This window comes from Rhynchophorus ferrugineus, unplaced genomic scaffold (genome assembly GCF_030347505.1).
Source record: "Rhynchophorus ferrugineus isolate W39M unplaced genomic scaffold, kcgeb_rfMv2 rfM8, whole genome shotgun sequence".
NCBI classification, from domain to species: Eukaryota; Metazoa; Arthropoda; class Insecta; order Coleoptera; family Curculionidae; genus Rhynchophorus; species Rhynchophorus ferrugineus.
The window spans coordinates 11,108,931-11,129,170 of NW_027472587.1; the positions used below are offsets into that span (position 1 = coordinate 11,108,931).

At 33.2% G+C, this 20,240-nt stretch overlaps 1 protein-coding gene across 4 annotated transcripts in view; it reads right to left on the bottom strand.

Annotated features, from left to right (window-relative positions):
* The window catches only part of LOC143200781 (uncharacterized), a 39,571-nt gene that overhangs the window by 1,513 nt on the left and 17,818 nt on the right, over positions 1–20,240 (bottom strand). The window contains exons 2-9 of one of the 4 annotated variants that reach the window (XM_076411456.1): positions 17,097–17,133; positions 13,959–14,011; positions 10,759–10,945; positions 3,649–3,867; positions 1,300–1,580; positions 927–1,238; positions 453–873; positions 6–383 (exon numbers count right to left, since the gene is read on the bottom strand). In XM_076411456.1, coding sequence (XP_076267571.1) covers positions 6–383; positions 453–873; positions 927–1,238; positions 1,300–1,580; positions 3,649–3,867; positions 10,759–10,945; positions 13,959–14,011; positions 17,097–17,133 — 1,888 coding nt within the window. Of the gene's footprint in view, positions 1–5; positions 384–452; positions 874–926; positions 1,239–1,299; positions 1,656–3,648; positions 3,868–10,758; positions 10,946–13,958; positions 14,012–17,096; positions 17,134–20,240 lie in introns of all 4 variants that reach the window. The other 3 variants (XM_076411455.1, XM_076411454.1, XM_076411453.1) reach the window with 3 other exon arrangements.

Here is a 20,240-nt window from a genome sequence, read left to right on the forward strand (position 1 = left end):
AATACCTCGTTGTTTAGAATTATTTTGTTCCTCGGGTTTGAAAGTTTGTTGTTCATTGTCGTCTTCAGTTCGTGGTTTGACCGTGGTTGGTCTTGGTCGTCTTCTTCTAACGGGCCTTTCAGTTTCAACAGGAGTTTCCTCAATATTTTCTTTAACAAGTTCGTACATTTCTACTACTGGTTCTTCTGTGGTTGTTGTTGGTCTTCGCGGTCTGGGCCGCCTTCGGTTAGTTATTCTTGCCTTGGTTGGGTCCCTTGTCACCGTGGGCCGTGTCGTTTCTTGCGTTGGTCTTCTTGTATTGAAGTATTCGAATTCCTTTTGTGTGGTAATATCGTTAGATATTTCGGCATTTTCATTCGTCGATAGAGGTGTATTGGTACTAGCTGTAAACGAAATGGCGTCTATATCGTAGATTTTTCGTATAAAACAAGATATTTTAAACATCTATATACCTTCTGATTGTATTTCGGGCTTACCAACAACAGGATAATGAGTTGACACGTCCTTGATATTGAAATACAATGGATTATTGTTGTTCGCCACAGCATTCTGATTTTTGTATTGATTCATTTTGCTTGTGACCTTGTTGAATACGGTTGAAACGTCACTTTCGGTTGCGATTGTTGGAACAACGGCTGCAAGAGGTCTGTAAGGTGTCGGCAGGAAAGCTGGAACGCTCAGGTCCACAATAGGGGTCTGTTGGAAGACTGGCTGCTTGGTTGGCAGTGTTTCTGCCTGGAATAGAATACCCGGTCTCGCGTTGACTTGTTGTTGTTGTTGAAGATTGGTGACTTTGGGTGATTGTATGAATGGGTTCAAAGGATGGAACTGATATTGTTGCGAGGACGTATCCAACCATTTTCCTTCGGTTACCTATAAAATCAGCCAGTTTTTATTTGAATCAGCTACAAATAAATAATGCATACTTCATAAGTTAAAGTATTCGGCAAATTAGTTGGTTTGGCTTTGACGGAATGGAAATCGTAATCGACAAATTCAATGGGGAAGTTATTTCTGCCGGGTAAAACACCAAAAGAGCTCGGACCAGTTTGGCTGTATTGTTTCACATTTTCTTTGGTCACTTGAACGTCGACCGTTTGGTCTTTGGTTTTCAGTGATTGGCGTTGTTGCTGCTGAAGCAATTGTTGTTGTTGTAGTTGTTGCAGTTGCTGTTGTTGTGCCTGTTGCTGCAGTTGCTGTTGTTGTACTTGTTGAGTGTAATCGAATATGGGAGATACCTAAACATAATATTTCATACATTTTTGTTATTTTACTGATACAGAGACTAATCATTTTCACCTGTGGAGCGAACTGATTCGATCTGACTCCAAATTGTGGGTAGTTCGAACTAGCGTCGGTTAAAGGACCTTCTTTAAATGAATACAGGGAAATTTTCGTGTTGTCTTTGTTTTGTTGTGGTCTTGCCGGAGGTGGTGGTACAAGGTTCCTGGTGTACTCGTCGTTTTGCACCGGCTTAGCGAACAAAAAAGACGGTCTTTGATAAGCGGCGGTTCCAGGCGCCGCGAATTGATTGACGTAGTTGATAGGGGCCTGTTGGACCAGGTTGTATTGATTTCCACCTACAAGACCTAAACCTTGTACTTCACGAATATTGTGATTAGAAGCCGGAACCGCTTTTACAAAAGAGTAAGCGCCTAAAAAGTGTATATAACTTAAGTTTAGAGAATATATTTGATTTCTTTGACCTAATATATTTTGTAGTAACTGTAATAAGTTTAAAATTTTTGTAGTAGTTTCAATCCATTACAATATACTAGGACCAGAAATTGATGTTTATCATCATGTCATCTATCGGTTGTGATTTTGTTGATATTATGTTTTGTTTGATGTTATGATGCTTAAGGTATAAAGTAAAAAGTAGGAAAATATAGCCATTTGCCCAAAGATATCGATATTTTTCGCCGATATTTTTTTTTAAAGAAAGTATCTATAGTTGTATATGGGAGTATAAACCTAGAGGTTTTGAAGGAAAGTGACGAACTTTTGTTTTAAGATTTTTCCCCTCCGATCAACAAGTGAATTTTGTGCGGAAAAGTAGAGTTGGAGCGAAGACATATCGATATTGGTAAGAATAAGACATTGGATATTTTTTGTTCGCCTATATATCATTATTTTATTCCACATCCGATATCCCTAGTATAGGAACCTTTAAGGTAAGCGCTTGTACACATCAGATGGTTTATATTTTTTGGCATGTTACATTCATTATATACATTCTGTTAACGAACTTTACTCCCTTAAACGCTGTATGACGCTCATAAAATATTGATTATTTATTGTTTGACAATTCGAGCACTGTAATGAAAATGAATGACAGATGACATTTCGCATCAGTCTAGAAGGCAGTGGTGCCAACTTCTTTTTATTTAAGGTATTATTTCTGATATTGTTTGACATAATGTATTATTATCGTAATTAATTATCAATTTTTAAATTATAACATTTATTATATTCTGTATTACAATTATTAATAATCTGTTATCCGTTATAATCTTTATATACGTACTTACAAAAATGTTATTATGGAAATTTGATAAAAGTATGAATGTTATTTAATCCCATTTAAAATTATGACGTCATCGGGTGCAAATTTATTGTACCTATATTCGACTAATGGTTATGTATAGCTCATAAATACATATAGTCTATCCAGTAAAAAAGCTAATGCACGTTATTAAAATTTATGACCTTGTTGATGTGCAATGTTGCCATATCAAATTTAATTTTCGTTTACAACGTTTGCCGGTTTATAACCTCTAATAATTATCGCTAATATTTTGAGGAATTTTGTAGACATTTGCCAACAGGGTCGACCAGTACCAACACAAATCGAACTTTATAGACTGATTCGGTTACCATATTCTGACGCATCGGACAACGTTCTGTTTCTTTTTTAACTAAGGATAATAAGTAAAATAAGTAGAAAAAATCCGCTCCTGCACTGAATTTGTCAGTATATTCGACGTCATCTCAATTTATGACGTCAAAACGTGGCAATGTTGCCGCATGTAACTTTGAAATTTTACAAATTCTAGTTTATTTAACGTAATCTGTTTTTAAATAACTATTTATTTGGCATCGACATTTTCAACCAGAGCAAACATAAATATTAAGCACCGATTTGAAATGTGTTGAAACAAGCAAAGCGCCTAAACGTTTGCCGGTTTATAAGTTCTTATTAACACTATTGTTTTGAAGAATTTTGCAAACATTTGACAACCGAACGACTTTTACAGGTTGATTCGGTTACGTGTTCGAACGTACCAGACTTTGTATTGTATCTCTTTTAACTGGAATAAAATGAGAAGGAAAGTATTGTCTGACATTAAAACGAATTTACAAGGTGTAATAGGCAACACATTATACATCTTGATGAAGTGAGTTTACTGTTACTTTGGATAGATTATAGTAGGAATGGGATTTCGTAAGTGTGCGTTTGCTTAATGACAGTTTATTTATACTATCGAATGTGATAATTTTGACATTTATTAATCATCAGAGTAGCAATTTATTTTTTTATTGTTGATTTGAGGAAATATTGGCGAGTTTGGTTTTAGGGGATTAAAATTATGGATTAGAAAAAACTGCTGGTCCTAATATGTCATAATTAAATCAAACGTATGTTACCTGGACTTGACGGTAATGGTGGGGGTACAAAAATTTCGTTTCTGGAACTGTGAGCCATCATCTGTCCTCTGGACGGTTTCCTATGCTTGCTTTGTATTACAGCCATTTTTTTAACGGCTAGCAACTTCTTTGGTTGTGCAGTCTGTGTTGATCCTTGCTGAGGTCCTGTCGGTGAATTTCTGTATATGCCAATTTTTGTTACTTGCTTTGGTTTGGTAACTAAAATAAAAACATTTATTATCAGCGCTTTTTAAATGTAGCACAAAAAATGTAAAAAAATTATAGAAAATAAAGTTACATATTTAATTTTCATATAGGAACTATAATGTTATTAATTGTGATTAATCATTTTGTATAGAAGGAAAACGAAAATAGAGGAATCATTATAACTACACTTTAGTCAAAATTCGTTTTTAATAATGTGGTTAAATAAGTGATTGTTAAGAAAATAACTTTCGTAGGAGTAACAGATTAATTGAAAAGTCCCCGTCCTACCATAGTAAAACACATTTTTTTGACAAAATTAGTTTTTTTATTCAACCTAATTCCCTTCAAGGGTGACACACTGATTATAGCCTCCTGATTATAGACCCTCCAACTTTTCGATGCCATTTTTGTAGTACGATTTGTCCCTTGCTTCAAAATAGGCCTTAGTTTCAGCCATCACCTCTCTATTCGACGAAAATTTCTTCCCAGCGAACATTCTTTTGAGATCTGAGAACAGGAAATAGTCGCTGGGACCCAGATCTGGATAATACGGTGAATGCGGAAGCAATTCAAAACACAATTCATGGATTTTTGCCATCGTTTTCATGCGGTCATTTTTCGGCGATTTCGTCCTTGAAACGGTCCAATAACTCTATGTAATAGTCGCTGTTGATGGTCCTTCCTTTTTCAAAGTAGTCAGCGAAGATTATTCCATGCTCATCCCAAAATAGAGACGCCATAAGCTTGCCAGCCGACTGTTGCATTTTCCCGCGCTTTGGAGCGGGTTCATCGTGCGCAGTCCACTCGGATGATTGTCTATTGGACTTCGGAGTGAAATGATGGAGCCATGTTTCATCCATTGTCACATATCGACGCAAAAACTCGGATTTATTACGCTTAATCATCTTCAAACACTGCTCCGAATCATCAAGTCGTCGTTGTTTTTGGTCAAAAGTGAGCTCTCGCGGCACCCACTTTGCACAGAGCTTTCTCATACCCAAATAATCGGGAATGGTATGATGTACACGTTCAGTTGATATCTTTAGAGTATCTGCTATTTCTTTCAATTTTAATTTACGGTCATTCAAAATCATTTTGTGGTTTTTTAAATGTTTTAGTCGGTAACAACTTCTTTTGGGCGTCCACTGAGTTCACCGTCCTCGGTGCTCATTTCGCCATGTCTAAACTTAGCATACCAATCCTTGATGGTTGATTTTCCTAGGGCAGAATCCAAAAACTCGGCATCAAGCCAAGTATTGCAACTGTATTTTTTCCCTTCAACAAGCAATATTTTATAAATAGGCGAAATTACTTTTTATCAATTTTTTTCACAATAACAAAAGTTGATTCACTTAAAATGCTATAATTCAGAAACTAATCATCCGATAGCTGTCAAATTTATACACGCATATTTTGAGGGTTAGGACTAAATAAAAAACATATGGATTTAATTCTAGTTAAACTATGTGTCGGGCCAGGGACTTAATAGTGCTATTTGTTTATTGGAGTAACTTTTTGTGAATATATTGGCACCCAGTAATGTAAATCCATGTATCAGTTATGTTTCATATGTCACTTATGATATTAATATAACTATTCTTCCAAAAATGCCACTTATCGTCACCGAAGATGATTTTTCGGCCAAAATTGCTAAGAAATCCATATTGATAATGACATTTTATAGTTTGGACCTACTGTTTAATCATACAACTTACATGATAATATTCCTCAGTAACTGAATAATAAAATAACAGACATTGCCACAGGATGCCAACACTGATCCAGCATTTTTGAAAAATCGTATTTTTTAATGGGTTAAAGATATGTTTTTTACTGATATGAAACCATATGAGAACATTTAAGAACTATGTAGTGATTCAGAAAAGGAAAAATTGATGTGATATGACTTCATAGTGATATAACTGTGATATGTTGCTTCCAAAAAAATAAAGCCATTTGTTGAGGAATTGGCATTGGTGAAATTAACGAGAACAGTGAGTATTTGATTGAAGTTATCCATAACTATATAAGATCAACAAGTAATTTCCTGGTACATAACTTTCTAATGAAAGGAGATTCTTTATTCTTAGAGTGTATATCATCGAAGAGCCTTAAAAATGTAATTTTCACACTATAAACATTTACTGGGAGATTGTAACAACCACTAAAACTGATAACCTATGATGTAATATTAGATGCTGTAACGCGTCAGTGCCGTGAGTTTATATAAAAGCAGTCTTAAACAGAAAGTAAAATCAATACATTTTTAAATTGGACGTTTATGTAAAAAAAAGTTTATTATGATATAAGTGTATGATAATTTAATTTTAATAACCCTCTATCACTTCATAAAATAATTCAAATACCTTTCTCTTTGTTGTAAGAGATTTTTTTATATTTCATGATCATTTGCAATATGTGCATACATACTCGTAATTCTTTACTATTTTACAACGATTATTTTACTTTTGAATTGCAACAAACAGTTAATTCAAGCACCATTGGTTCGAATTTCACTTTATTATCTACTTTCTAAAGTAATCAAGATGGCTTAGCAACTTGTTGGGGAACAATTTCTTTCGGTTTTTCCTAATAGGTGGGTTAGCCATGGCGTGTTTGTAAGGTAACACTATATAGAAGATTCTAAATATAAAGATATAATTATTTTTGTCATGTTTTGCTCCCGGAAAGAAAAAATGCAACGCAGCAAACCTTTACATATAGTTGGAAAGCCCAAAAACAGGCCAAGTAAGGCGAAGCTAAGTCTTAGGTGAGATTAGAATTAATTTTCGTTGAAGTAGTTCATGAGTTTTGGAAAACTTGGGGCATGATTATTACAAAATATTTTGGTGATTTTGTAAACATCACAGGCAAATCTCAAGCTCAAATTTAAGTTTTACTTACTTTGAAATGATTTAACCCGTTGACTATAGCGGGTGCTTTCACCACACCACCTCGCATGTACTTACATTTACATGTAATTGAATTACTTACTCTGAATAATATCCTCTTCATCCTCTGTTCCTTTTTCAATCACAAGAATACATGGCTGCAAAAATTGTTGGAAACACTTTGTACAACGAGTCACATTAACGACCTGTAAGGGACTGTTGTTATAGAAAACCCTTCGAGCTATGATTTTAATGCATTCAGTGATATTCACTATGCATAATGACTCATTTTGAAGGAATCCATAACGCCCTTTTTTTAATACTCCTTGTGATTCCACAATCTACCTTATAGGCAATAAGTATTATGTCTATATTATACATACACGGCATGTAGAAAATCACTTCATCAAGCAATCTTCTGTATAAAATATTATCTTAATTAATGAGTCTTATTCTAAAGCTTATTCTAAAGTCTACATGTCCAGTAATCAGATCAGGTGGTGTTAAACGTTTTAGTTCACTATCACGTCGCATATTTAGCTGGTTAGCGAGTATGTTGGGATGCACTGACACTCTCCCGAAGTACTTCACAAAAACACGTTGAATTACACTTGTTATAGGTTCAAGAGGAATATCGCGTTGTACCAGTTTATTTGAAATATAGTACGGGGCATCAACAATGGTACGCTGGGCCCAGTACACTAACTTGCGGAAATCCTGAATATATGGGATTTAATTTGGTATGTTCATCGCCTTGATTTACAATAAAATATCTATCAGTGAGATACGATTTTAGTAACTGAGAGTCCGGATGAGGGAGAAGTTTCTTTAGTTTAACCTGCAAGCCCGTACGCCATACTTTGTCAAAAGCCTGAGATATGTCTAGGAAAGTAGCCGAACAATATATTTTGGCATTTAGGTCAGTTTTTATTTTGTTTACAAGTCTATGCACTTGTTCTATAGTCCCATGCTTATTGCGAAACCCCAACTGATGCAGAACGCCCATGAATGTAATTCTGTTTGTTTGTTAAGACTGATGTCGACGGAGCTTGGTAGGGAGATTCTTATGCTTCAACCTTATAGTCCGGACGTGGCACCAAGTACTTACTATCTGGTCCTGTACATGGAGGATTACTTCAATGGTGAGATATGCTTATCGAAAAAGGTTGGTGAAAACTGACTAAAGTGTGTTCCAGTTTTTTTGACAATCGGGACAGTAGCATGGAATCCTCTTTCAAATTGCCTCGAACAACAAAAAATTATCCAACAAAACGAACAAAGTATGTTAAATGAAGCCTTCAGCTTCATACAAAAATAATGAATTCCTTTTTTACTACAGCTGTTATATTAGTTATTTTAAATTACATTGGAAATATTGAGTTTTTAGTTTTCAGACAATCAGTATATAACGTTGTGTAACATCAAGTACCGTTCATGCAACGCGAAATGCACATAAAACGAGCCAACTATATCTGACCTAATTGTACGTTCAGAAGTAATCTCAGCTCTCGTTAATCTATTCGAAAATTAAATATTGGTATAAGTCGTGTTAACGTTACCGGAGCTTGATTTAATATTATATACATCAAACTACTGTTAAAACTGTTCGGTATCGGATACACTCTAATTAAAGCAGCCTAGATAACTATGATCTTAGTAATTATCTTCTGAATATATATGTATGACATTTATTAGTTTGATTAAACTTAATTCATAGTCAGAGTATTGTTGCTCTAGAACGTTTATTGTCGAGAATCAAAAAGCCGTTGAAGAATAGATTTAAAGCCGCAGGTTATAGTTGTTTCAACATGTTTGTTGAAGAAGGAATGGATTTCAGACTAAAAACAGAACACCAATCCCAAGCCCAACACAGTATCTTCTGAAGAGCAGGAGGTTCTTTGGAAGCTAAACATTTTCTCCTAAAAATTATTACTTCTTCTTCAGACATCTTACGAACTGTGTGCGAGTGAGAAATGATTTGTCAATTTAATTTGAGGTCCGAGTCGAAGAGCGCCAAGGAGATGTCGCCTCTCAAGTGCTTTTTAATATACTAGTTGATGTAATTTTGCGAAAAGCTTTCGAAAGACAATATATGACGTTCAATGTGATTCTACGAACTTTTTGATTCAATCTTATGTTCGCTGATAATAGCGCTATATTTCTGATACAGATGTTGGGGTTTCCAGCATTATTCATGATAGTTTGTACTACAGAGCTAAGCGGCTTAAAAGTTAATGGAACACTTGGAGTAGTTCAAGTTGTCTCTCAGAGACATACCTGTACTACACCTATGCTCCGTAGAGACAGACTGGACGGACTAGCATTTTATACGAGTCGCTTTCTGGGGGATTGGAAGTTTACTTTTTCTGCAGAGTGGAAAGAGATGACTGTAGATGCCATTGCCTTTGCAGATAGTGTGCTGGATTTACAGACCGAGGAATGATACTTTCTGAAGCCAGGGGATAGGGACTTTATCGATTTGGAGGCGATCAGCGCGAAACTCCTTCTTGCGGTGGAAAAGAATAGCCTGAGTTCTGTTCGGGTTTATCTGTGGCCGCCAGAATTTGTACCGCGCTATCGCTTGGCTCAGTTGGATTTGAAGTCTGTCGCGAATAGCGTCGGGACTGTATATATATATATATATATATATATACTTTGAACTCCAAAGTTGCTTAGAATAACCATACTTGTGAATTTATGAAATTTGGGAACATCTAAACGTTGAGAAATTGGGTATTGGAATCTGGTAGAAGTTTAATCTATTTACAGTTGTATCGATGTTGTTACTTTTAGCGAACAGTGCAATATCATCAGTAAAAGTGTACGAGAAATAACTTTTTGGAAACCTTCTTTAGAAAGGAGGTGTTATATTATAAGACACCACTGATGTGTTTCAATCCAAGTCACATAACCTGAAAAAGTAGCATCCATTTTATGATGATATTCCAAAATATCCGGACTTTTGGAATTTAATTTAAATACTGTTCAAAAGAAATAGAAAAGTAGTAGATAATAATAATAAATGCTTTGAAATTTTGATAATGGTAAGTATGAAAGTTAATATCACCACCTCATCCACCCCTGTCCATGTATATTTGTGACAGTTATTCTTACTAAGCTAGCGTTATCTGATGGAATGTTACAATGCTCTAGTAGGCGTTCAAGCAATCATTGTACGAAGAAATAAATGCTGGTCTTGTTTTTATCCTTCAAATAAATTAATACTAAATTACGTGGATTTTATGAATGCAATTAACAATGATTTAAGTGCTGATTGCTTGTTTCGTGATAGTAATAATGATCATGCAATTTCATATTTATATTTAACAAGAGTGACAGCTGTAACGGGCAACAGAATTATTTGCATAAAAAACAATCGAAAGCGATTTTATTAGATCGTTGGAATTGTTTATAGTGCATTTAATTATTTTTTTTCTAGAAAACCCCAAGTAATTTGTTTTTACAGCATCGTTTTCATTTTTAACCGAGTTCAAAAAAGGAGGAGGTTTTATGTTCGGCTGTATATTCATTTAATGTATGTTCGCCGATTTCGCCGTCAATTATGGACCGATTTTCAAAATTCTTTGGTCCCATTGGAACCAAGTCAGGATATGATGGGGGAAAATCGAGGTAAAACCTCAAATTTCAAAGGCACGAACAAAGTTTTCACATATTTTTTTAACTAAAATATTCAGATATTTGTGTATGTTAAGGCCATTCAGTTTGTTTTTTAAGCACTAACTAATATCATATGAACAGTCATAAAAATATTATGAGCAACTGTTTATATGGTGTAGCGCTTTTTTTTGTTCTAATTTGGTTGGAACATTTGTCAAATTACTACTGTAATATTAATTATGTATATATTTTATTTTAAAACATTTTTTTTGTTAAAAATATAAGTTTGATTATTTTTTACTTATTATTGAGTTCCTTATTTATTTTTTGAAGTCGATTTCCATTTAGAATACTAACGTCACTTTCTAATCCTGCTGAGTACATCCTAATTTACCTTTTGTTCCTTTACCAATTCCCGCGTTTTTGGGCGATTGTTGCGAGAAGGGTTGAGTGGTGGCTTCAATGTCGATCAGGCTGGACTGTACCGCGGGGTATTGGGAGATTGGCTGTTCCGCATTCGTTGACTGTCTTCTAGTTCCTACGATTGGTCGCCAACCATCTGAAGACACTGAAATGGGATCCTGAAACATATCGGTATGTGTTATAATCAATGTTTGTAGTGTAGAGTATATGGTAAAAACATGCTTTGTCATATTCTTATATTTTTTAGAACGACAATACCAATGTGTAGTATAAGTGGTCCATGGTTGCCAGCTTGAAAAAAAGTCTAACGCGTTGACAATAATGTATCTAGTAGAAGATTTAAATGACATGAAAGTGTATGATACGTTAGGAAATTTAATAGGATTTACAGGATATGACAATATTTATTTATAATAAGTTGTTGAATCGACATTTGCTTTTAAAACAGTTGAAATTCTTCGTAGAGTATATGAATAGTTTCCAACAGAATATTGTCCCATTCTTATGCCAAAACATCCGCCAACTGCTTCAGCGATGTTGGAGAACCTCACTGTCTCCTCTAAAATTCTCCATAACGGTTCATTTAAGTTGAAGTGTCGTGATTGTGCTGGCCAGCAAATATTCTGTATTGGCTGCGAGTGTGGACAAATTATCATCTTGAAATATGGCAGTATTTGATAGGCACTGATGTGAATGAATAAAACACATAATACAAGCGTCGTATTATTTACATGGAAGCAGTGTTGCCAACATGAAGCAAAATGTACTAGATTGCATGGTGATCATATTATGTTGTTTATTTCTTTTATACTCGTTAATTATTTTAATATAAAAATTAGATATCCACGAACTGGTACATGCGATGATGAACTACTAGGTAAAGCAAGATGACATTGAACAAGAGATTAAAAAGTTAGAAAATAAGAATAATACTTAAAACACAGCTTAAGAAATAAAAAAGCGAAGTATTAAGTAAATAAGTAATCTTCTTCAAGCGAAGCTATTAGGCTAAACTTACAAAGAATATTATAAACGACGTGTATTATAACAATCAGTTGAACTTACATTTGGTTTGGAACTTATATTTAACATTTAATGTTATTCTACTAATCAGAAAAATTAGTAAAAAAGTATTTGATGAAATGTGTTGAATAATAAAACTGTGATCAACACCCATTTCACAGTTTTCCAATCGTACACACTCATATTTCGGATGTAACAGAACTATGGGTTATATAAACCAGAAATCAAGTTGTGAAAACGCCTGATGAGTAGATAAAACTAATTTGTGATGCTTTGCAGAAACTATATCCTTTGGAAAAAAGAGGAAAGAGGAAATGGACAATCTTTCTCACAAAAGGTCTCATCTCAGCCCAGAAAATAAATGAGGGTTGAGAAAGTAGATTTATATTTTGCACTGATTTCTTATTGTAACTCTCTCAACAATTGAACGAAAATCGAAAAGCCGTAATGACTTTCAAATTCTTTATGGTCCAAAGTTTTTACTACTTGAAAAATCCAATTACAAATGAAAGGCTCATAGATTGCAGACCACGTCAAAGTTTCATGAACCAAACGATCTTTTCATAGACATCCTGATATTTTCTGACTTTGTTTTTTTTTTCGTTAAGGCAGTAAGTATTAGAAAGAAGCTTTGTTGAGTATTTTACAAGAATCAAAAGTTTATATATAGCAATTTCGCAATTAATTGTCTAGTAATGTTTAAAAGTCATATTCTGAATAGTACTTAAAATAAGAAAGATTAAAATGATAAAATGATTGAGAGTGTACAAATTCTAGTTGCATTACGAGTAGCAATATTGATGCTACTACATGCTATAACAAATAGGTTATAACAACTACTGTCACTACTCATTCGTATCTGTAGTCATATTAATCTGACCATCACATTCCTTTATATAAAATCTGTTAACTGTTTTATAGGAATAATCATGATTACTTCAATAGAGAATTGGAAACTAACAACATTTTTAAAACTTCTTTTAGTGTGAAGCATGTTTCATTGAATGTATTATTTATAATAGTTGTTTATTATTGATAGCCAAGTAATATCTAACATATATAACTAATAACAAATTAATAATTTTAACATGCAAAAACAGCAAGTGCAATGTTGGCGAAAATTTTGCAGTTAAACAAAGAGAAGCTTCTTTCTGGTTTCATGCGATAAATCCAAGAAGTGCGATGAAGAGGAGGCTTATGTCCACCACGAATATCAATACATTTATGACAAAATAAGATATTTATCTATAGAATGTCATCCTGTGCATCGGGTGGGTTATTAAAGGAGTGCTTTATAGTAAGCTCTTGGAAACCAGTCACGTGATGACTATAAAATGTGATTAGAAATGGTAATTTAGAGGGACAGGAAGCAGGAAGCTGACCATAATGTGCGAAAAGATCGTACCAAGATAGTTGATGTTAAGTCTTTGGTAAGTTTGATTGACTTAGAGCTGACCAAACCAAACTTTCAACAAATAATACGACTGAAGTAGTTAATTTTAAAAACGGCCAGAACTGATTAATAAGAAATATGATCTACTATTACGATAATGCTAGTCCAAGCATGGCTTTAGTGACTCGACTGGGACGTTTTATGCATCCGCCGTATCTCAAGCAGTGTAAAAATTCTCTTAAAAGTGTCAAGCTGACTTTCTGATTTTCTGGAGTTCTAAAGTGACAGAATCATCGCTTTTCCAGAAAATTGACATATGTTAAGGTCATCCATCGAGACCATACATATTAATTTGAATATATTCACTTCTAAATACTTAAAAAAATTACTTTTTCTCCAGGTGATTTTTAAAAATATTTCATTAAAATAATATTTGAAACTGTTGTAGTTAGTAAAACATTTATTCCACATGAACTATTATACCTCACAAAAGAAGAATTTCAACACTGTTTTAATGAAATATTTTTGTTACATTGTAGCTACATTTTGTTGTAATTAATTTTAAATTAATAATAATATCGAACAAAGGAATAAAAAATAAATAAAAATGTCTTCTACTTAGGGGGTATACTTCTAAATAGATAATTTAACAGTTTATGACTCATTAACACAATGTTTTTAAGATTAAACGATTATACTTAGCATGCCGACTCCAGTCGGTATCACTCCTCAATAAGGAGGTCATCAAGACTTACCTGCATCTGTTGAGCGTCCGTTGGTAAGACGACATGGATCAACACTGCCGTAACTGTAAAAAAGTGAAAACAATCTTGTAATGCGAACAAGAGAAATGCAAAAGACCCACAAAATAGCCTCTGCTAACCTTGCCACAGACAACAACACACTTTTTTAATCGTTCTTTCTTTTTTTTTTCGTTAGAATTGCAAATCCTGCTCGACTTCATTGACGAGCGGTGTTTTTTTTATCAATGATAACTTTATAAAATAGTATTTCTGTATGTTAATGTAATTAATTGCATAACGTTTGAAGGATTGGCGTGAAAATATATTGGAAAGGAAATTTCGAACATATGGCTTACGGATGTGGATTTTTATTGAACAACTTCACTGTTCGATATGAAAAAGTTGTCGTGGCAAATTATTAAAGGAAAGTTTGTAGGTTATATATATATAGTTATATTGACACAGAAAATATTACACGAAATTGAAAAAATAACAGTGATTCTGAATCAGTATTATTACAATTTTGTATATTGTGTTATATTACTTTAGTGAACTTTATAATATAATTTTAAACTGATAAGTAACAAAATAATAGACTAAAACGCCTTTGTACCACTTTGTGGTGTAGGTGTGTTACGTTTATTGCCTATTATCTCCTTCTTCATGTATACATGTATACCTTGCTTCCATTTTTTTTCTGTCTGCGCGGTTTTCTTGCTTTGGCTTCGGCTTTTTGCCTCTTTTCTGAAGTATTTCTCTAATACATTTATCCTAGGTTCGCTTAGGTGGCTTTTTGATTTTTCTTCCACTTTCGTTCTTGCTTTCTTTATTCTATTTACCTGTATTGTATCCTCCATGAGCTATAAATGCCCCCACCAACTGATCTGTCACCTTTTTATGCATTCTTCCACTCACTCAATATTGAGGTTTTTTCTTATTTCTTTACTTCTCATCCTATCCATTTTTGTTACACCCCTGATTCTTCCGAGGCTTCCTCATTTATGATGCTTCAATCTTACTTTTATCTCCTTCCTGACAATACCCAGGTCTTTCAGGTGAAAATTTGGGTTGGGCTATAAATTGCTTTGTACAATTTCATTTTAGTTCTTCTGAATTGTTGAATAAAAAAACGAATTTTTTATTTATGCGAAGCACTCATTTCCATCTTCCATTACTTTCGATTTCTATACCCAGATACTTAAAGGCATTTACTTTGAATTGTGACTATCGTATTGCTTTTACTTATTATCTTTTCATATTGTCTTGGGATCATATTCCATCAAAAGGAAAAGGATAGAGGAGTATCCATTCATAGAACTAAATGGCAGATCCTTTACCATCTCGCCATATCTAGTTGAACCTTAAGGTTCCACTGAATGACACAAAGGATTGTATTCTTTTTGTGCAACGTTAAGAAAATTATTTAGACTGTACAAAAAAGATTTAACTTTTTTTTGCTCCGTGATATTATATTTTCTGGATGAATATTCTTCACTATGGTTTATCTGAGGATATTGTCATAGCTTACAAATAAACAATTAAATAGTTAAAAATTAAGTAATTAAAATATTTAAAAAGTTAAGAGGTTTTAAATATCATAAAAGAGTTTTTAATATTTATATGCAATGGTAGTTCATATTCAGCATATTTTTCCAAAAAACTCAACGTTAAAGTCGTCTTCGAATCTTCTCACGTGGTTAAATTTAGTAGAAGCCTCACAGCAATTCATTTTGTTTCGTATCTCAATAGTTCTGTGATGCAGTGTAAATCTTTAATAAACATTTTGTTCTTTTAAAGTTGGACTTGATTGTAGCACATTACATTACATGACATGTTGAAATGTTTGAATGAAAACTTTATAAATATGATGTACATGTTCAGTATTCAAATTCCATCTCACCCCTTAAAGACAATTTTTAACAAGATTGTCACATGACCACCATTTATATCGTCTTCCACTACAAAAGCATAATTAATTCTTTGACAGAAGTGACTTTCAAACATTAATAATGTCAATTTGATGGTTCAATAGTCACATATTCATAATTTGTTATCCAGTTATCCAATATAGATAGAAAATCGGCTTGAAGTGTATTGTTGCCGATGGAATACAAAAACCATAAAACTGCTTTAGGCAGCTGTTCTTTAATATAACTGGTATTGATCCAAGCCAATAAGGTACAATTAGCGGGAATGTCCTCCAGTTTTATTTAATTTAAGAAAAGTGTTCTATAGCTAAAAGTTAGAAAATATTGTGACAACTTTATGATGTACTTAACATTTCAGTGAAAAGGATTATATGTTATGTACGCTTTGTAAAATAACAACAGTCTTACTAGCAGTATACAAACAGAGATATATTTTGCAGTATTTTTTACATCTTTTCATTTTTCATCCATTTTGGCACTTTTTCAGCTTTACAAAGTCGCGTGCCATAGCAATATCTGAGCAATATCTGAAAAAGTGGTAACCGGACAGGGCTATATCTGGTGAGTAAGCTGGATGTGGCAGAACTTCCTATCGGAGCTGCAACAGTGTATCCTTCACAACTTTTGCAACATGTGGCTGACCTTTGTCATGCAAGACAATGACTTTGCGTCTGTTACTCGTTATTGCTGGTTTGTTTTCAACGATAGGTCATTTATTTTGTCAATTAACGTCTGTAGATATTTACAGTAACTTTATTTAGTTTTAGCAGCTTGTTGCTGCTGAATCACACCATATATACAGTAATACTTTATAGCTATAAATATTTCGCTTTGTGGTTGTCGTAGTATCTACACTAACAGTAGTACTATTTTTTAGTGGATCTAGTACTACCTTTCACCGCCAGTCACAATACACCACAGAAAATGCTTGTTTTATGATTGGTAAGCAATGAAACTGCTATATTGAACGGTTTGAGTTGGCATTTTCAGGTAATTCGTCTAGAAGCCATTTATCCATCCTTTTGGATCTTTCCTATCACTATGTAAGTTCCTGGAAGTTCCTATCACCAACTGATAATCTATCTAAAAATTCTTTGATGGTTTGATCTGGGTTTTCTTCCAATAAGTCTATTAATTGTCTTCGAACTTTTTCTATTATATATTAAAATGCAATATATTGATTCATCTATCAAAATAAAATAAAAAATAGATTTATTCTTACCACAAATCCATAACTTCCACTTAACTGGCGGCATATTCTGAAACAACAAACCTACATTAGAAAGTATACAAAACGATTTGTACTTTATAAAAAAATATATAATGCACATTCTTACTGATACACTTTACATTCAAGTTATTCCACTCTCTACTAGAAGCAGTGAACTAGAATGCCGTTTAATATGCAACTACATATTTATATTACAATTGTGGACTTCTTTTTCGATGTTGTTCATAGAACATATTGACGAATTCATTTCTATCTAAACTCTTATTTAATATATAAAGGTGATTGGTTTCTTTATACTCATATTATGTCATAATTGTTTATTTTTTATTCTATAGTTGTATTATTTTAATTGATTTACAAACATTTAATAAAAATAGTGCTATGAAAACAAGAGTTGTTGGAAAAAGATAAACGTTGGAATGATAATTGATTAGGTTTTATTAGATATAACATTTATTAATAATTCCTTGAAGATATATTGTATTCCATGCTGGAAACAGGAATGGTTAATAACACCTTCGGAACTGTGAATTGTGAAATGAATGAATTGTGAACAAATGTTAGATTGGAAATTAACAGTTTAGTTATTCACTCGAATGAAACTTTTTGAATACAATATAATTGAATGCTGCCAATTTCTAAGACAGTGTGATGAGAGTGGAAACAAGTAAAGGTGAGTATATCACTACATAGTATAAAACAAAGTCGCCTTTTCTGTCCCTATATCCCTATGTGCGCTTAAATCTTTAAAACTACGCAACGGATTTTGATGCGGTTTTTTTCAATAGATAGAGTGATTCAAGAGGAAGGTTTATATGTATAATACATGCATAATATACTAAGGCAACATTGCTAATTTTAGAGGTTTCTAACGTGATGTCGTAAATTAACCTATTTTTTTAGGCTTATTTAACAATTAGCAAAAACGCTGCCTAACCCTACGAGTTAGATCAAATTAATGTACTACGGTATTGTACACCATAAAAAGGTCTACAAAAAAGTCCGCGATGGTATATGTTTATCTTTTAGGGATAACCCACATTAACCATTTTTATTGTTTACTTTTTACGTGAGAAAATGGCTTATTTACGAAGCTATTTTAAGCAATACGGCATTAATCCTTATCGAATTAAGTACCTTAAATACAGTGTGCAATTAATATAGATCAATATGGTTCCTTACAGCATGTAAATTAAACAAATATTTTCGGACATATTACAAATTTAAAATTTGCGTTTAAAAATGTGTAATGTAATAAAAATTGTATGAATTTAGATATTCCAAAGATAGCAGGAAATCTTCATAGTAAGTATAGGGGAAGAGGAATTGTTTTACTCCAAATTTAATGCGTGCAGGCCAAGGGCAGTAATGAATGAACCAAAAATACTGGATCGATTTTAATCATGTTTTCATTGAGTTACATAGGCATATATATTTTATGCCCGTGCAAAGTCGGAGCGGGCCGCTATGTTTTTATATACAACGTTCATATTTTTTCTGTAGTGTATTTAATTTAGTATCAGCATTGCACCCGTGCGAAGCCGGGGCAGGTCGCTAGTAATTAATATATGATAACTGTAGGAAATATTGTAGTAGAGTGTAAAAGATTTATGTGCACAGATAGGTGTATAATTGTTCAGAATATACATGAGCATTTGGTTAAAATTTGCCAGGAGAAAAATAATGGTAACTGTTTCGCAGATATGGCAAATGCATTAAGGAGAATGCAGTGATTAAATCTAGTTTTATCAAGAAAGATATACAGGTATTAACAGAACAAACGAAGGAGAAATACAGCGACATCAAAATGCCTTTGTAAGTAAACTTTAAAAAAAACGTAAAGGTAAATATGCGCTCTAATAATAGTATATTACTTCGATATACAATTGTTAATTAGGTGGATTAGGCCTCCAGATGATATAACTGCAAACGTTATAACCAGAACTCTAACGCATAAGTGGTATGGAAAAGAGTTCAATGTAAATATAATAAAACATAACTCTAATAATGTTAACATAAATTATATTTTATAACAGTATTTCTGTTTAATTATTTTATTTAGATTACAGTTTTGTTGTATGTAAAATTCAAACTAAACTGAAACTCAAAGTGGATACGGCAACATTGCGACATTTTGACGTCACAACTTTAGATGACGTATGCACAAAATAACTTTGAACAGACTGTATATTCTAATTCTATGTTGTGTAGACATTTCACGACAGAACTGACTATCGCATTTAGATTTATTCTCCATTTCTGCAAACGGCTGCTTGCGGTTTATTTGTAGTTGTCCTGACATGTCCTGTTAGTGCGGAGTACGACAGTGAGTGTATAGCTACTGTTACTCTATCATATTTAAGAATATCACTGATACTGTTTATATTTATCACTTTGTGGTAGTTCCACAGTCAGGGATTTTATTTCTGAATATTTGTCGCCGTATATTACTTTGAAATGACGATCAAGGATATAGGATTTGAGAATCTGAAATTGAACTGACTTGGACTGGGCTACGTGGCTGAATATTTTCTTCAAGTGTTTTTCTATTGATTTGATGCGTTTTACGAGTAATTTTATCGTAATATTTGTTTTTTGTCGACTCTTTACTAGAATTAGGGAACATTATAACTTCATGGGAGAATATCAGAGTTCGGGTATATTGTATTTTTCTTCAAAATTTGTTTGATCTCGTTCACTTGAAAATAACGTCATCTATTATAAATCGAACTAAGTAAATAACTTTTTGAGTACTCACAATATTATGTATCAGCAATATTATTTAAAGGGTACCGTTTTTTCCACACGAACAAATACATTTCGGATGTGTTAACTGGAGTGCAAAAGTACTTTCAACTGTCCTTTCAAATTGTCCCCGTATTAAAAATAATCACCGTCATTTAAAAATAACGAGTTTCGACAAAAAAGAAACAAAAATGACTAAAATGGATTATCGTTAGCCAAAAATATAGTAGAACTTAACAATTTTGTCAAACATACTTTCGAAAACAACTAATGGAATCATTCATTATCCGATTCAATTTTCAGTTATATTCGACACAGAACTTTTCTATAGTTTAATTCTAAGGAAAAAAATACTCGATGACATGCTTTCTGCGCTTCGAACGTATCGCA